This window comes from Anopheles moucheti, chromosome 3, assembly GCF_943734755.1.
Source record: "Anopheles moucheti chromosome 3, idAnoMoucSN_F20_07, whole genome shotgun sequence".
NCBI classification, from domain to species: Eukaryota; Metazoa; Arthropoda; class Insecta; order Diptera; family Culicidae; genus Anopheles; species Anopheles moucheti.
In genome coordinates, this window is record NC_069141.1 from 9,510,768 (window position 1) to 9,525,042 (window position 14,275).

At 43.7% G+C, this 14,275-nt stretch overlaps 1 protein-coding gene across 4 annotated transcripts in view; it reads right to left on the minus strand.

The window, feature by feature from the left end:
- The window catches only part of LOC128305864 (nuclear receptor-binding protein homolog), a 53,571-nt gene that overhangs the window by 31,974 nt on the left and 7,322 nt on the right, over positions 1 to 14,275 (minus strand). For all 4 annotated transcript variants that reach the window (XM_053043488.1, XM_053043485.1, XM_053043487.1 and 1 more), the window contains exon 3: positions 161 to 366. In XM_053043488.1, coding sequence (XP_052899448.1) covers positions 161 to 295 — 135 coding nt within the window. In that variant the 5' untranslated portion in view covers positions 296 to 366. The remainder of the gene's footprint in view (positions 1 to 160; positions 367 to 14,275) is intronic.

The window sequence follows — 14,275 nt, forward strand, 5'->3', positions numbered from 1 at the left end:
TCCACCAGCCGGATCACACCGTATGGGACCGTGATACGGCACTATTACACAGTCGACAATTCCCGAGTCCCCAAAAAACTGATGCTTTATGGAGTTACCCCATCTTCACAACGGCTTCATTAATCGGTCCTCCCCACCCCACCCAACTCCGTTTACGTACCTCTTCCTTCCGTTTCAGCCATCTTCCGCAGGGACTTTCCTCTAGAATTTCACTTTCATCCTCCGAATCCTCGCCGCTCTCTCTAGGGGACCTGTTGTGCTCGGTATCGTTGTTACTGGAACGACTACCCGGCATGGCAGAACAGAAGCGGCTTGGGGAAAAATATTCGGTCGACCTCCGGGTGTCGAGGATATTTTAATTAGTACCTGCAACGAAAGGAAAAACCGGGAAAAAAGAGGGGAAAAGAAGCGCGAGCACGCGCGCATCCAATTAGAACATGCCAACTGTTTTGATCGAAGATACGGGTGAGACTACAGATCTACATGAGGATGACAGCTGTCTGTGATGTGGAGACGATACGCCGCAGACTCTTGATGATTGGCACGGGGACGGAAACCGCAAAACGAACCAACCAATGTGACGAGCAGTGAGGAGAAACCAAACTGGAAGCAACGAACTTGACCTTTATAAACTTTTAATTTCCCCCCGAACAGTTGGGGAGCCCCTGCCTTGTGGAGGGTGGCATGCATCCAAACAGAACCAAACCCGACTGCTACGTTTGGGACGTTGTTATTTCTGTTGCTAAGCTACACAATGGCGGCATGTAATTGCATCGTTCGGCAACTCGACAACCTAATGTTGCTCTTGTTGCTTTCTAATGCGTGCCACGGCATACAGAAGAATGCCTTGGAGACTCTGGACTTGATTGAAAGTGTCCCGGTTTTCATGTCTAGGTCTCCTCAAGCCCTAAACACAACATGCCATTTACAACTTATGAATTGGTTTACCACCAAAGAGCAGGCACAACAGCGCAGTTGTGAACAGTAAAACCGAAAGCAATACCTCCATTTTGACCCTTTTTAGTTGACATACTTCCGACCTACAATGGGATCCCCTCCGACTCCCCGATAGGAACTACTGTTCAATGCACGAATTATGGCTTTACTGGGTAACACAATATATCACACAAATGCATGCAAGTAGCGCACCATTAGAGCTCGCGTGTTCCGCTTGTGCACAATTTATGGAAAATTAATTGCGAACATCGCAAACATGATTACACTGTAGATTCGTTGATAGCACTCGCAAGTTGTAGTCAACTTATTCTCGTTCGAAGACCGCTATCACTTTCAACCTGTTTTTTTGTTTTATTCGTTCAACCAAACCCACATATCACGGATGTCATAAAAATTGGAATGAACGTCGAGTTGTCGGTGATCTTCGGACAGAGTGTAGCGTATCAGCTTACAGTTCTATAACATAAATTCTAGCATCTATGCTACCCAGGACGGTATCTAACCCATCCGCTTACTAGGGCAGACACACTTGGCTCCTGATGACACACGAGTTCACCCACGTCTCAATGAATTGAGAGCGGTACGGTACGGTATCACAAGATACGCCATACCTCGCGAGGCGAGCAGCAGCAGTTTGGCTTTAATCGTTCCACGATAAAAATAAAATATAAAAAACGAGGTATTCATCTATCCGTGGTTTTACGTTTCAACACGGACAGCTTGGCCTAGGGGGCCAAATGGACGAGCGGGGTTTCGGAAGCATCTTCACGCTCGATAACTGCCGGTAGCACCCACCACACCCTAACAATCAACTCGTCCAGATGGTGGGGCCGTCCCCAATAGCGGACACACACACACACACGGGGGGGATACGCATTTAACGTGATTTATTAGAGGTCATCAGAGGATGGCGCAGACAACGCGGGGTGTCGAACGTTCTTCTGTTAGAAAACCACCCGGTGGTCCACCCGCCGGGGGAGTGAGTGGCACGCCGTCATCATTCGGTCAGACGGAAACACTTGAAATGTGGGTTTTACAGACACACGTTTCCGACCTGCCTTTGACAGCGACCGTAAGCAAAGTGTATCGGACGAGAACTTGCCCCGTTCATACCTGCAAACAAAAAGGGTTGCACTGCGAAGATCATAATCAAACATCTGTCCACGATCATCAACAAAAGGGAAATGTGGGAAAAACCGAAACAGGTGCGCCAGCATTTTGTTGTTTTGTTATGTTTATGTTTATCGTAGTGTAAAAAGTTTGATTATTGAGTAGACAAAACAGTGGGATTTATCTTGCATAGGATGTATACACAATCTTCCTATTCTTGACCGAACAACGTAACTACGTCATTGACTGGTTCTAGTCTGGCTTACTACTAAAAAAATCTACAGATTGCTACGGTCTGGATGGGATTTTTGACCGGCGCCTGTCGTGTGAAGGACGGCAACGCTACCAATACACCATCGGGCCACCGCGGAAGTATACATTACAAACTCCTATAATTAGACGAAGAACAGCCATGAGCACTTAAGAGCAGTGTGTTCCTAAAAGTTTTATCTGTAAACACAGTTATAGTAACGTGTGTGAGTGTACAACACAATTAGTACACTGTATACACGATGCACGGTAAAACAAAACAAGTTGTCAACAATTCGCTCAACATCAAATGCGTGCGAAAATTCTTACTCACTGAACGTGGGCAAAATGAATCAGACGTGCTAGAGTGAGTGTTTTTTCCCCAAATCCAATGCTGGTTCTCCATAGTACTGACTAATTTCCCTATTGGGTGTAAAGTGAATCATTCGCCATTTCCGATCAGCATGATACATTTACAGCTAAACAGACAAAACCAGACCAGTGACTAACTGTCTGCTAGCAATAGAGAGATGTAAACGAGGATGTGACAGTTGGGGGAGTTTATTTCTTGATAGTCTGAACTAAATTCGATAACTTGTCACAATTCTCCAATAGAAGAACGTGTAAGGGCGCAAAAACAAGACCCACCCTGCATCCAGCTGTAGAATCCGACCTTATTCAACCCTCTCAATCACTGCAACGACAACAAAAACACACCACTGACACTTGCACAAGAAACAATCAATCGTCAAACATCACTACTGCAAAGTTGGCAAAAGAAAATCGAACGCTCAATCGTATGAGTTATTACGGCACGGTGTAATAAATTTCGAAAGTATTGCTCTCATTTTGCCGTTCCTGTCGGAAATCGAAAGTCACTGGCTGCAGCAGCGAGGGGGGTTTGAACTGATTTGAAATGTGCATTTCGAAAGGACGGGTTGGGTCATCCGCTACTTCAAACGCACGCAATTGCCGGCGGCTGGGGCTGGTGGTAGGCGAGGCGCGTAGTAGGCAAACTTTCCAAAGGGAAAGTGTCAAAGATAATTTTGGCAAATGGTTTTTTTTTACTTGTCTTTATGTTCGCAAAAAAGGAAGAAAAACGCGTTGAAAATCTGCCGTAGTAGACACGCGAGATAAATCATACATCGGATATGGGAAGGGTGTAGTATAAAGCTAGCAATACTTGAAGGCTTAGGTACGCTCAATATCTGACTAGAGTGCGAAAGCAGAAAATATAGAAATTTTCCATTGGATTAACGTTCAAACTTTGCGTGTGTCGAACGAAACAAATTATGATTCGCAAGAATTATGTTATTTACTAAATGATAATTTTCTACTTCCATGGAAGTCGATCTCATTCGCATGAAACAAACCATAACGAATAGTTCAGAGCCAGTGATATTTAAACCTTACATCATTAATTTTATTTCTCAAGCCTCGATTCACACATACATGAGTTTTGCAAAGGGCTACTCATTAGTAAATGGATAATTTGGTTGCATCTAGTGAAGCCGGGTGAACTCTTTCCACCGAACAACCTGGTCTAACCACATAACTGTGGGGAGTAGCACAAGCTAATTGATAAAATATGACAGCTTAATTGTGTGATTAAGTAGTACCTAGGATGCGTATATCGCACTCCCAAGCACAGTTCGAGTTCGTTTTACAGGACACATCTCATCAATATTGCTACGAGAGCTCAAACACTGATCGGGCGCAATTCACGAGAGCGCGCGCGCGCACGCCTCTTCACCCGGCGATATGTTTCAAACCGTTTAAAACCTGAACGTCCATACATCATCGTCCGGTCGGCAAACGTTTTCGGTAGGCGTTAGTTGAGTTGTTGTCCAACATGTGTGGTCCATCCTTTGGGGATGGGTCGCGCCGAGTGCGCGACGAAGTTAGTGGAAGCGCTTAGCGAGAAGTGAAAATGCACGTCCAACATAGGACCTCCATAATTTCTTCTAAAACCTACTCAATTCCTTCCCATCTCGGCTAACCGCACAGGAGAATTATTGAGAGCAATCTGTTCACAACCTGATCACATTCGTTCCGCCTTAAGACGGGTGTTGACTCGGGCTTAAATGCGGACAGAGGTAATATCACCGGTACTGGGAGACGTTGGCAAAATACATGTCACAAAACTGAAGAAGAGCAAGATTTATTATGCATTAGACGAATGAATATGTTTGTATATAAATAACGCACCACCCTCAATTGAAACATATTTTCAAACAAACAATTAACCTTTGGAACATACAACGTTTTTTGAAACTAACCACGCCATTACCCTAATTAGTACGAAAGCTCATACTGAGAAAAGCAATACACTGCATGCGTTTTTGGTAGCATCACTAACTTCAATCTGCTCTCCTACTCTCCAATTGATATTTCAACCGAACCCATTTTGGAAGAGCCGGCTCACGTGCCAACCTTTGGTATTACAACATCAGCTTAACCAACCGAAGCCCCGGCTGACTTCTGTGGCGTTTTGTGCCATAAACTTCGGTCCAGCGGCAACTGGACGAAGATAACACCTCCCCGAAAACGCTGCAATCTCTGTATTTTGTGAAAGCCCATCGTTCAAACGCCGGCGAGATGAATTCGCCTCACTCGTGAAGGTGCATGTGGGGCTCTCTCCCGTCGTTAGACTGCAGTTCGGAAGCGGACAAAGCGTTCACTTCTGCCTGGCATGACACCAGTTTTACCGAGCGAGCAAGTCCTAAAAAAAGCAACATCGGAAAAGAAACGGCACTGGCAAGGCAAAGAGGAAGCACACACTCTGGGGCATCTCTGTGTTTCTTTAATCTTGCTTTCTCCCTCGCTCGGGTCTCACCAAACTCCAATATCGACATCGTGCGCGCGCGTTGGGGAATGTTGCAACTTGGGAAGGAGAAATTTTCCAACCTGCCCCCAACCAAACCCAACCCACTCCCCGGTGTGCATTTCTCTTACTAGAAATTTTCGGCACTGATGCAAGGCCACGGGAGTAAACGCGGGGAGGACGGAGGAGGTTGCAAGAGACGGAGCGAATGGGTAAAAGTGAGGGGCAGTGTGGGTTTTGGAGTGCACTTTTTCACGTACGCAACCCAGCACAGTAAGGTTGCTGCAGCGGCGGCAGATTAGGTTTGGGAAAGTTGGAAAAGCTTGATTGCATTTCACACATGGGTTGAGGAAACCACAGACTGAAAGCGGGTTCATTATTTAGCAGCAGCCGTTGCACTTTGATATTGGAAACAGGAGATGCAAGGCGGGGCTGTTGTTGGACACCCCGGAAAGCGTGTGCCGGTGCAACTGGTGCCGCTTTGAGCGGTACTTTGAGGCTCAATAAGTACAAACATCAATCATCACGTATTAATAAGCGTGTGTAAATTACATTGGTGAGAGTTACGCTTAATTCTTCATTAACATCTTCGTGCTCTTATGCAATCAAGTTAATTTGGAAGGATGAACATTGAAAAAAACTATGAAGAATAGCAAATGACAATGAACGAATGAGGGAGTGAGTTAATTCAAATTTCCAACAAGAATGTTTGTAATTGTTTTGCAATTTAACTCCTTAACGCGACCTTCAACTCACGATTCAAATCATGAGTTAACTCTTATGTGAGTTAACTCCCGATTTAAATCGTGAGCTGAATGTCACAGCTCCAACTCCCCTCATTTCGCTCATTTGAAATTGTTGAAATCTTCATGAGTGAGTTAAATCTTTATTGTAGCTCTTTATCTCGGATACAAATCCTTGAAAGGAATTCAATTAGTACAACGAATTTCTATGTTTGAGCTGATGTTGACCTATCCAACATTTGGAAATAAATAAAACAACTCATTAACTACTGGATATTGATAGTACTTACAGGAAGATTGGTTTGAAGATGTCTACTTCTAATCAGCAGACATGAACAAATATCTCCAACCAACAATTAACCTTCACATTCAATTCGTGTGAAATGAAAACTATATTTTTTTACTAAAAAGGATTGAACAATGAATGAAGTGTGTGTGTTTTCCCCATTCATGTACCTGTTGAAGCGACATCATATATTGACTAATATATTATTTCAACAATATGATGAAAGTGGTTGCGTCCAAACAAAGCTGCGCAAATACCATTATAAAAACATTGCAGATGCATTAACAGCCGACTGCCAATCGGCAATCGAAGTACGACACCTTTGTACATACATGCATAATGCGTTTAGTCTACACAGGGTGTTCAAGGACTTACAGGCCAAAGGCAAATTGGAACTCAAATGCCACTTTTGCGACGACAAACACTTCCTTCGAACAATATTGCTGGCAAATATCCAATAATACGTTCAGCTATTGAGCTATTATTTCATTTGGAAAATGTGTCCAGAAACGAAACAAAACGTACAGTGGCAACTGCATATGGACACTGAAGAACGACGTGCCGCGATTGCGGGAGCGTGTCCAACCGGTACCGGTGTGAAATGCAAATAAAAAGGAAACAATTTTGCGTAGGCGCATTCGCATTTATCTTTCTACTCGCTACGGTGGACTCCCGGTGGTGGTCCGCTTCCGGCCTGGCAGTAGTTCCAACCCGCCTCCCGGTCAGTGCACTTTGCTCGCGCAGTGAGCGAACGCACGAGAAAGAACGGTGCGAATGCGCCCCAAGCCAGGCCTGCCGCGAAGCAGAACGCTACTTCTGCTGCGTTGATCAGTGAGTGCCACTGTATGTGGTAGCCTCCACTATCGTGCGTCATTGGCACGCACGAAGGCAGACAGGCAGATGAACCATGCGTTGACCGGACCATCGGTGACCGGAACCAACGCCGTCTTTACGATAGTCGTTCGTTTCCGTGAGACGATTACACACAGATTAGAAGTGCACGCGATGCGCCCATGCTAATGCCGGATTGGGCGAAACCCTACTGAAGTTGGCCATCATGGACGTTCCGGCTAAGTTTATGTCAAGAATGACTTAATTGATACATCAAACCACACATCCACATCGATCGTGCCTTATTTCATTAACTCACAATGCGGACCCCACCCCACCCGATGGCGCGGCAACTGTAAATTCGAAATGCGTGCAATATTTCGGCACGGCCGATCCGATTTCAGTACTCTCGCGGCGGTCGCGGGATTGCCATTGTTTATTTATGACCGAATCGCAAATGTAAACACATCGCGGTGGCACGGTGTTTTGCAGATATCACACGCTAATTTTACGCCGAGTTGCGAATTTTCAAAAATCCCTCTCCATTCCTTTTGCTGCGCCTTCTCCAGAAGCGCGCGTCTGTGGTTGATTCGTTGTTTGGACAAAATCTATTTAGGAAATGAAAGACCGCTACTCAGAGTCTGGTTAGGATTTCTTTAAAATAGTTTCAGATTTATCGATTCGTATGATTTACGACGTATTGTAAACAAGGTAAACATACTGCACGCAGGTAGATTATAGAGATATTATTATTTACATAATACTAATAAAAATAATTTATAAGGTAATTCTGTAAAACTTAATTGACGTGGGTCGAAACTAATCAGCTTTAAAGTTCATAAGCGGGAACCTATACTACCGTCGTGAGGACGCTCAGTATGTTTTCGGGAATGTCCGCCCAATGCAAGTCTAGACGAACACATTCATAAATCAAAAACGGATTCATTGGGCTTTCACATGCAACCCATTTCACTCTCAAGGCCGTCGCTTTTGTCATGTGCGATATCTGTTACACGCCAGACGAACCAACACCAAAAAAAAGCCAAACTAACCTAATATCTTTCAAGGACAAGGTTAATCGCTGCTGTTATAATATTTTGACGTCCATTTCAATGTCTAGAATGTAATTAACTGTTTCCCAAAATTTTGCGCCTTCTATTCGTACTACAGACTCAACATTACTAAAAAAAACATCGAAGGAGTTACGAAAGTTTTGAAGAGCTGTTTTTTGTTTTTGGAAATACCAAGTCACACCATTCTTCCTACTGTCTAGACTATAGAACATTAATGCGTTCTATGTTTGTTTCGCCATGCAATGTAAACAGTGCTGAAACGATATACAAAGGCACGGTGTGTTTGCAAAAAGAATTCTAACCGAAACCTTCAGAATTCGCCACTTTTTTCGTTGATTAGCCAACAGTGTGTCCATACATTAGCTTAGAACACTCTGATGACTCCTCCTATGTACCTCTCCTATGTATGTACTTGCGTAATTCTATATCTATTGACACTAAAGAGAAGCTACATCGATCTGAAATATATTAATACTCTGGGCCAAACCTCAATGCAAACCTCAATGCCGGAGCAACAGATGGCCAAAAATGGGGGGGCGTCACTCGTATTAGACACTTTCTCCAGTTACGTCCAAAAATTAAAACGCACACCAGAATGGGAATCCCAGCGGGGTAAGGCCATTCGTTGCGGAAATACATGTAGCTTCGTAGCATGTGTCCCGACCCCGACCGTTGCGTTTTTGGTGAAGATGACATAAAGTTTCATAACCAAACAAAACGCTAAATGTGACATTCCGGAAGAGACGGCTACATATGTCCCCCAGAAATTTGAACCCTTGGAACATACACGGGAAGCCTGAAAGCATATGTCGGTAAATCGATTTTTCATGTGTACTCTGAAGCAAGCAAGAAGACTATCAGAATATCATTCTCTAAATTGAGCGCTGGCCTTAAAAGTCACCAAAAGCATCAGGATACCAACCGGACCCGTGTGCGTTCAACCAAGCGAAACTACACGGTTGCTTATAAATGATCCTGAGCTGACTCGCAGGCTTCAAAATTCGATTAATCACTTGCAAAAACTACCCCGTACAGAGGAGGCATAATAGAATTAGACATCACTCTCCCCCGAATGCGTCCTTCGTCGTTAGATCGTCCGGTTGTGTGGTCGGTTTTCCGAGAGGATAACGGGGCGCTTTGACGTATCCTTTTTCTTTTGTTCCTGAAGAACACCGCCACAAAAGGACACGTGGCCATTTAGCAGGGTGGCGGTTAAGAATTTCTGGTCTTTCATCTTCTTTTAGCAAACTCGTCGTGTGACGCAATTTGTGGTGCTCGCGCTGAGTGGCTGATCCTCTTCTAGCCTGCCAATCTCGGTTCGTCCTTCGGAGGCTTTTCCTGTTGACGGTCACGTGCATGAAGATGTGGCCCGCGCATTTGTCAGACACCGCAAACAAAAGAAGACATGTGGTGTCGTTCAAGGTCGTCTCTTCGTTGGGTGGCGTACGACGTCCACGGGGCGACAACCACACACACACTGCCAAATGTAAGCGTATTATAACATAACCTGTCTACACATGTGGCTTGTTAGCGAATTATTCAAAGCAGGATGACGCATATTTGCACGCGGGGTGCTTTTTTTTCGTGGTTGTCGTTACTTCCCATGGTTTGGTGGAGCATTTGGCTATACTAATCGACGAAGGGGTCGACTAGCCGAGAACCACACGCTATAACACGCTTACTGGCGACGCCCCACGAAAACCCCTGGAGCCAGGGGCGCGCGCGCCTGTGTGTGTGTGTGAGGAACGATGAATCATTCCACGATACCTTGGGGCAGGCAATCGGGTCAACCTGGTCGCCACATAATAACGGGGTTTACATTTTAAACAGTACACCCAACACAGGCGGTGTTTGGACGGTGATGCATCGCGGGCAATGTAAATTCAAGTCCGTGGGTGCCTCATTTTGGCCCCCTTTAGTAGCGCGGTGTGTTGGGAGAAATTAGAAAAGGATTAATTGGCGTGGAGTGGTTTGTCGAGTATTTATTCTTCGTCCTGCTAGGAGGGTTCAGGGATTAATTTCTCTTCCAAAAGATACCAAAAGCGTCCGACCAAACAGTAGTACAAATTAGCAAAGTGACGATTGTAGGAGTTTACAGGGTTTCACAATAGATAGCAATATGGCGACCTGACCTTACTGATACGCGTAAGCGAATACGATAAATGGAAAGATTGATAGTAAAACATATGAAATCGTGTGTACAATTTTAGTGATTTCGACTAGCCTGTTTACGTATAGACGGATTCAAGAGTTGAGACATAAAATAATTATTTTGCGATTAAATTTAAGACCTGGAATGAAAACGGATAACATAAATGATAATTGCCTATTCTGTACATCATTTGTTCAAAATTTGTATTTCAACTCTTGAATCCGTCTATACGTAAACAGGCTGACTGATTTGGCATTCGCTAAACTTTGTACACGATTCCATGTCCAGTGTTTTTGCGATTCACTAAAGTGTTTTGTGTTTTACGAACAATCTTCCCGTTTATCTTATTCATGCGGGCAATTCTGTAAGTTGTGCTCAGCATATTCTATCGATTGTGAAAACCCTGTAAAACTTCTCATCGGAGTTACAAATTATTAAATATTACTTGCACGACTTTGGCACGGTTGGCAGAATATTTCAGGCATATTAAACAGTTCGGAAACAAAAAAAAAACAAAACAAATGAATCACTCTACAACGAATGAATAATTAACAGCATAATGGCAGTAGTTTTGCCAGAACGCCCCGTACGATGCGATAGAAACTTTAATCAACCTAAACCGAGTTAACTTCCTTTCCTTCGCCAACGGATCACGCAATGTACCAAAGCCAGAGACAGCATGAGACAAACTCTTTTCTCGTTTTTGGAAACCCACGTTCCAACTGTTCAATGGGGGGGGACCTTTTGCAATTCGGCATATTTATTTACCGTGCAGGACAGCTGATACACCGCCACCGGAAAGAGCTTTTGCCTTACCTCACCACAAGAGGCGAGAGAGGGGCGCCTAAATTATAGAAACGCACCGAAGTAGAAACAAACCATTGGAGCAAAGAAATGAATCACAAACAATAAAAACAGCTATTGCAAAGGAAAGATAAGCACAACGATTACGGATTAAGTTTTTGCATACAAATGATGCCACAATTATTGCTCCGGGACCGCATTCTTTTCCGTCCGTTATGATAAATCACGCGAAAAGGGAGCAGATGGAAACAGGTGGACGCGGATGGACCCTGACTCAACTATTCCTTGAAGAAAAATAAAAAACAACGGAAGACACGCGCACTATCCCTTTACAACCTCACACTACCCTCCAGGACAGTATTCGTGGTGTTTTGATCAGCGAAATAATCACGTCCCTGTTGAGGGCTAATATAATGCTTAAATGGAAGAAGCAAAAAAACAACTACTAGATACGATGTAAAACAATACACACCACCACCACCACCCGCCCCACACACACACACACACAGGATGGAGTTGCTGCACGTGTATCGATTTCATAAACACCGGCCGCAGGCAAGACGGAGACGAAGGAAGGCGCGATAGAATGGAGATAAAAGAATGGACCTCCTCCATATGCACGCATGCACTACCAAACCCCGGGGGAAACCTAATGCGGACGACACTCGCTCCCTGTATATGCCACCGCAAACGAACCACGCTTCCCGGGGAGGAATTTAATGGCGCGACAGTACCGCCGATTCCAGGCCGAATGGAAAGCTTGGTAAATTAATTATCATCCGCTCCGTGTGTCGTCGAATGCCAGTGCTGTCGTGTGTGGTGGGGGAGTCGTGTGTCGCTGTCGTGATGCGGAAATCAATCAACGGACATGGACCAAACAAACCGTACGTACGACGACTATGCTTCACGTCTGTGTGATCGATACATCGCGAGGTATGCACACCATTTGTCGCGCTGTTTTACTGAAACGGACTATACCGATACATTTCGATGCTGCTGGGCAGTGTCTAGGTCATCGCGATCGGTTATCCGGCATTTACTGTTTGCATAGCAGCTGTTTGTACGAGGGCTAGCACGGTTGGACGGGCGAAATATTGTTAAAATTTTAAACCAACACAACACAGCACCGAGTAGTGAGAAGGTTAACTTGTGGAGCAATGCACCGCACATAAATATCACAATCGACAAAAGGTGGCTTGCGCGAATGCTAGCCGTAGGTCACGTTAATTGACTTTACTGGCTGATTACACACCGGCAGTAGTACTAGCACCACTGAAGTTCAGGAATATTACTAACCTATTAAAGAAGCTAAAATTCCGATAGAGCTCTAATGCACATACGAAATCTAACTACTTCTCAAGGAATTCCCTCCTCGTGTCTGCTTCATTCCAATTAAATTCAAAAATTCTTTAACATCTTCCCATTGAAACCTTGCATCATTCTGATTCTAACGCCTTTTAAGCTGCACACCAAGGAGTTCCAGGTTCTATAGAAACATGTGTTTTGCTCAGGCATTCGACACTTCCGTAACATGCTACCGGCGTCCGGATGTTTAGCTACGCATTTGCAACAAACCGATTTCCTAGCGCGATCTCATAAGGCCTTCTCGAGAGGGAGGCGGTCAATGAATCAAATACCGTTGCAGGTGGGCTTGAAAACCATGCACCCTCCTTCCGGGCGGGCCTGGGGTTGTTCCGGTGTTGATGGCGTTACACTATTTGTTGATCAAGTAATCAGCGAGGTGGGAAGAATTTTACAAATGCCCAGGCGAGTTTTAAGTTACTAACGATCGTATCGCAGTAGAACATTCAATAAGCTAGCTAATTTCATCAATAATACGCTCAGCTTGAAACGTTGAAAAGACTATTGGACTACGTCACACAGAGTTTTCTCCAGTTTTCCTCCGGGTTTCTTGCAATTTATCTTCGGATTATTCTGAACATTTCCTAAGATTTTTGCACAGTATTCAAGCAGTGTTGCCAACTGTTTTAGTAAGTTTTAAGTATTTTTCTGAAGGAAGTCTTGGAGTTTGTATTGGGATTGTCTCAGTTTTCCTTGAGGAGTTTAACTATTAGTCGCGCTAAGATTTTGCAAAATTATCAAAAGAATTTATGATACTATTCCTATCGAATTCCAGAACTTGAAAGATTATTTCTTGAAACATCTCAGAGATTATTCAATAAGAACACGTATTCTTCCTAACAAATCACATAATACAATCACGAAATCAATTGTTTTTACTTAACGTTGGTAACCAACTCGTAACTTCACCTTCAGTTTCAAATTATCCTAGCTCTTACTGTCCTATAACGGAATGTTTTGGGATCATTGAAAGAGACATTGTCTGCCTCATTTTTTAAGGATCAATTGAATAAGCATGTTTTTTCCTATAACTACTCAAATTAATGATGTTATGATACAAATGCTTTACATGCTTCGTTGTACATGCAAATAGAAGAAATTTGTTTTTCTTCAACTTAAAATCAGCGTTACTGTGTGTTTTTTTCCCCTCCTTGCTTCTTTGTTTTCAACTCGAAAACAAATTTCATGGATCTTCCTTTGGTGATCAATATGATACAGCCCAAAATCCGATCCGACTCCCCGCCGCAAGCACAATTTGCCAGTATAAAGACTAGCACCAAAAAAAAAAACGACCGAAAAGATTCCGACGCTTGTGCGAGACAGCGATTGCTACAGGTGCTATCAAACGGCACTGCTGGCGGCAGAATTCCTCTCTCCCAAGGAACCTTTTTCGCTTAATCATCTAATTTCGCGAAAAAATCTCTTCCTCATAAAATTCGTCTACGCTTCGCTTGCAAATGGATAGTGGTGGACGTAAGTAACAACAAAAAAAAAAAATCTTCGCAAAGCACGCAGCAAGAGCGAAATCTTGTAGCGCAAAATGAAGATTGGGCTGGAGCGGAATTTAGGCACAATTTTGTTTTGTTTTGTTTTTGCTCACAAATGGAGGTAGATGGTGTCAAAAGCAAATGGACTTATACACATTTTGCATTCTCGCGTCTATGGTTTACATTGGGCTGTGAGCAGTGTTTTGTGTGTAATTATTTTTCCGAGATGCTTATCAAACTGTACTATGAATATTTAATGTAACCTGGCGTAAGTCCAATCTTCCATTTCTTACTGGACAATTGCATGCATATTTATGAACTCTATCTGTATTTTAGCCAACATTTTTCTCTGTACCATAAAAGCAACACTCGAGGTACTTAAATGATATTCCAAAAT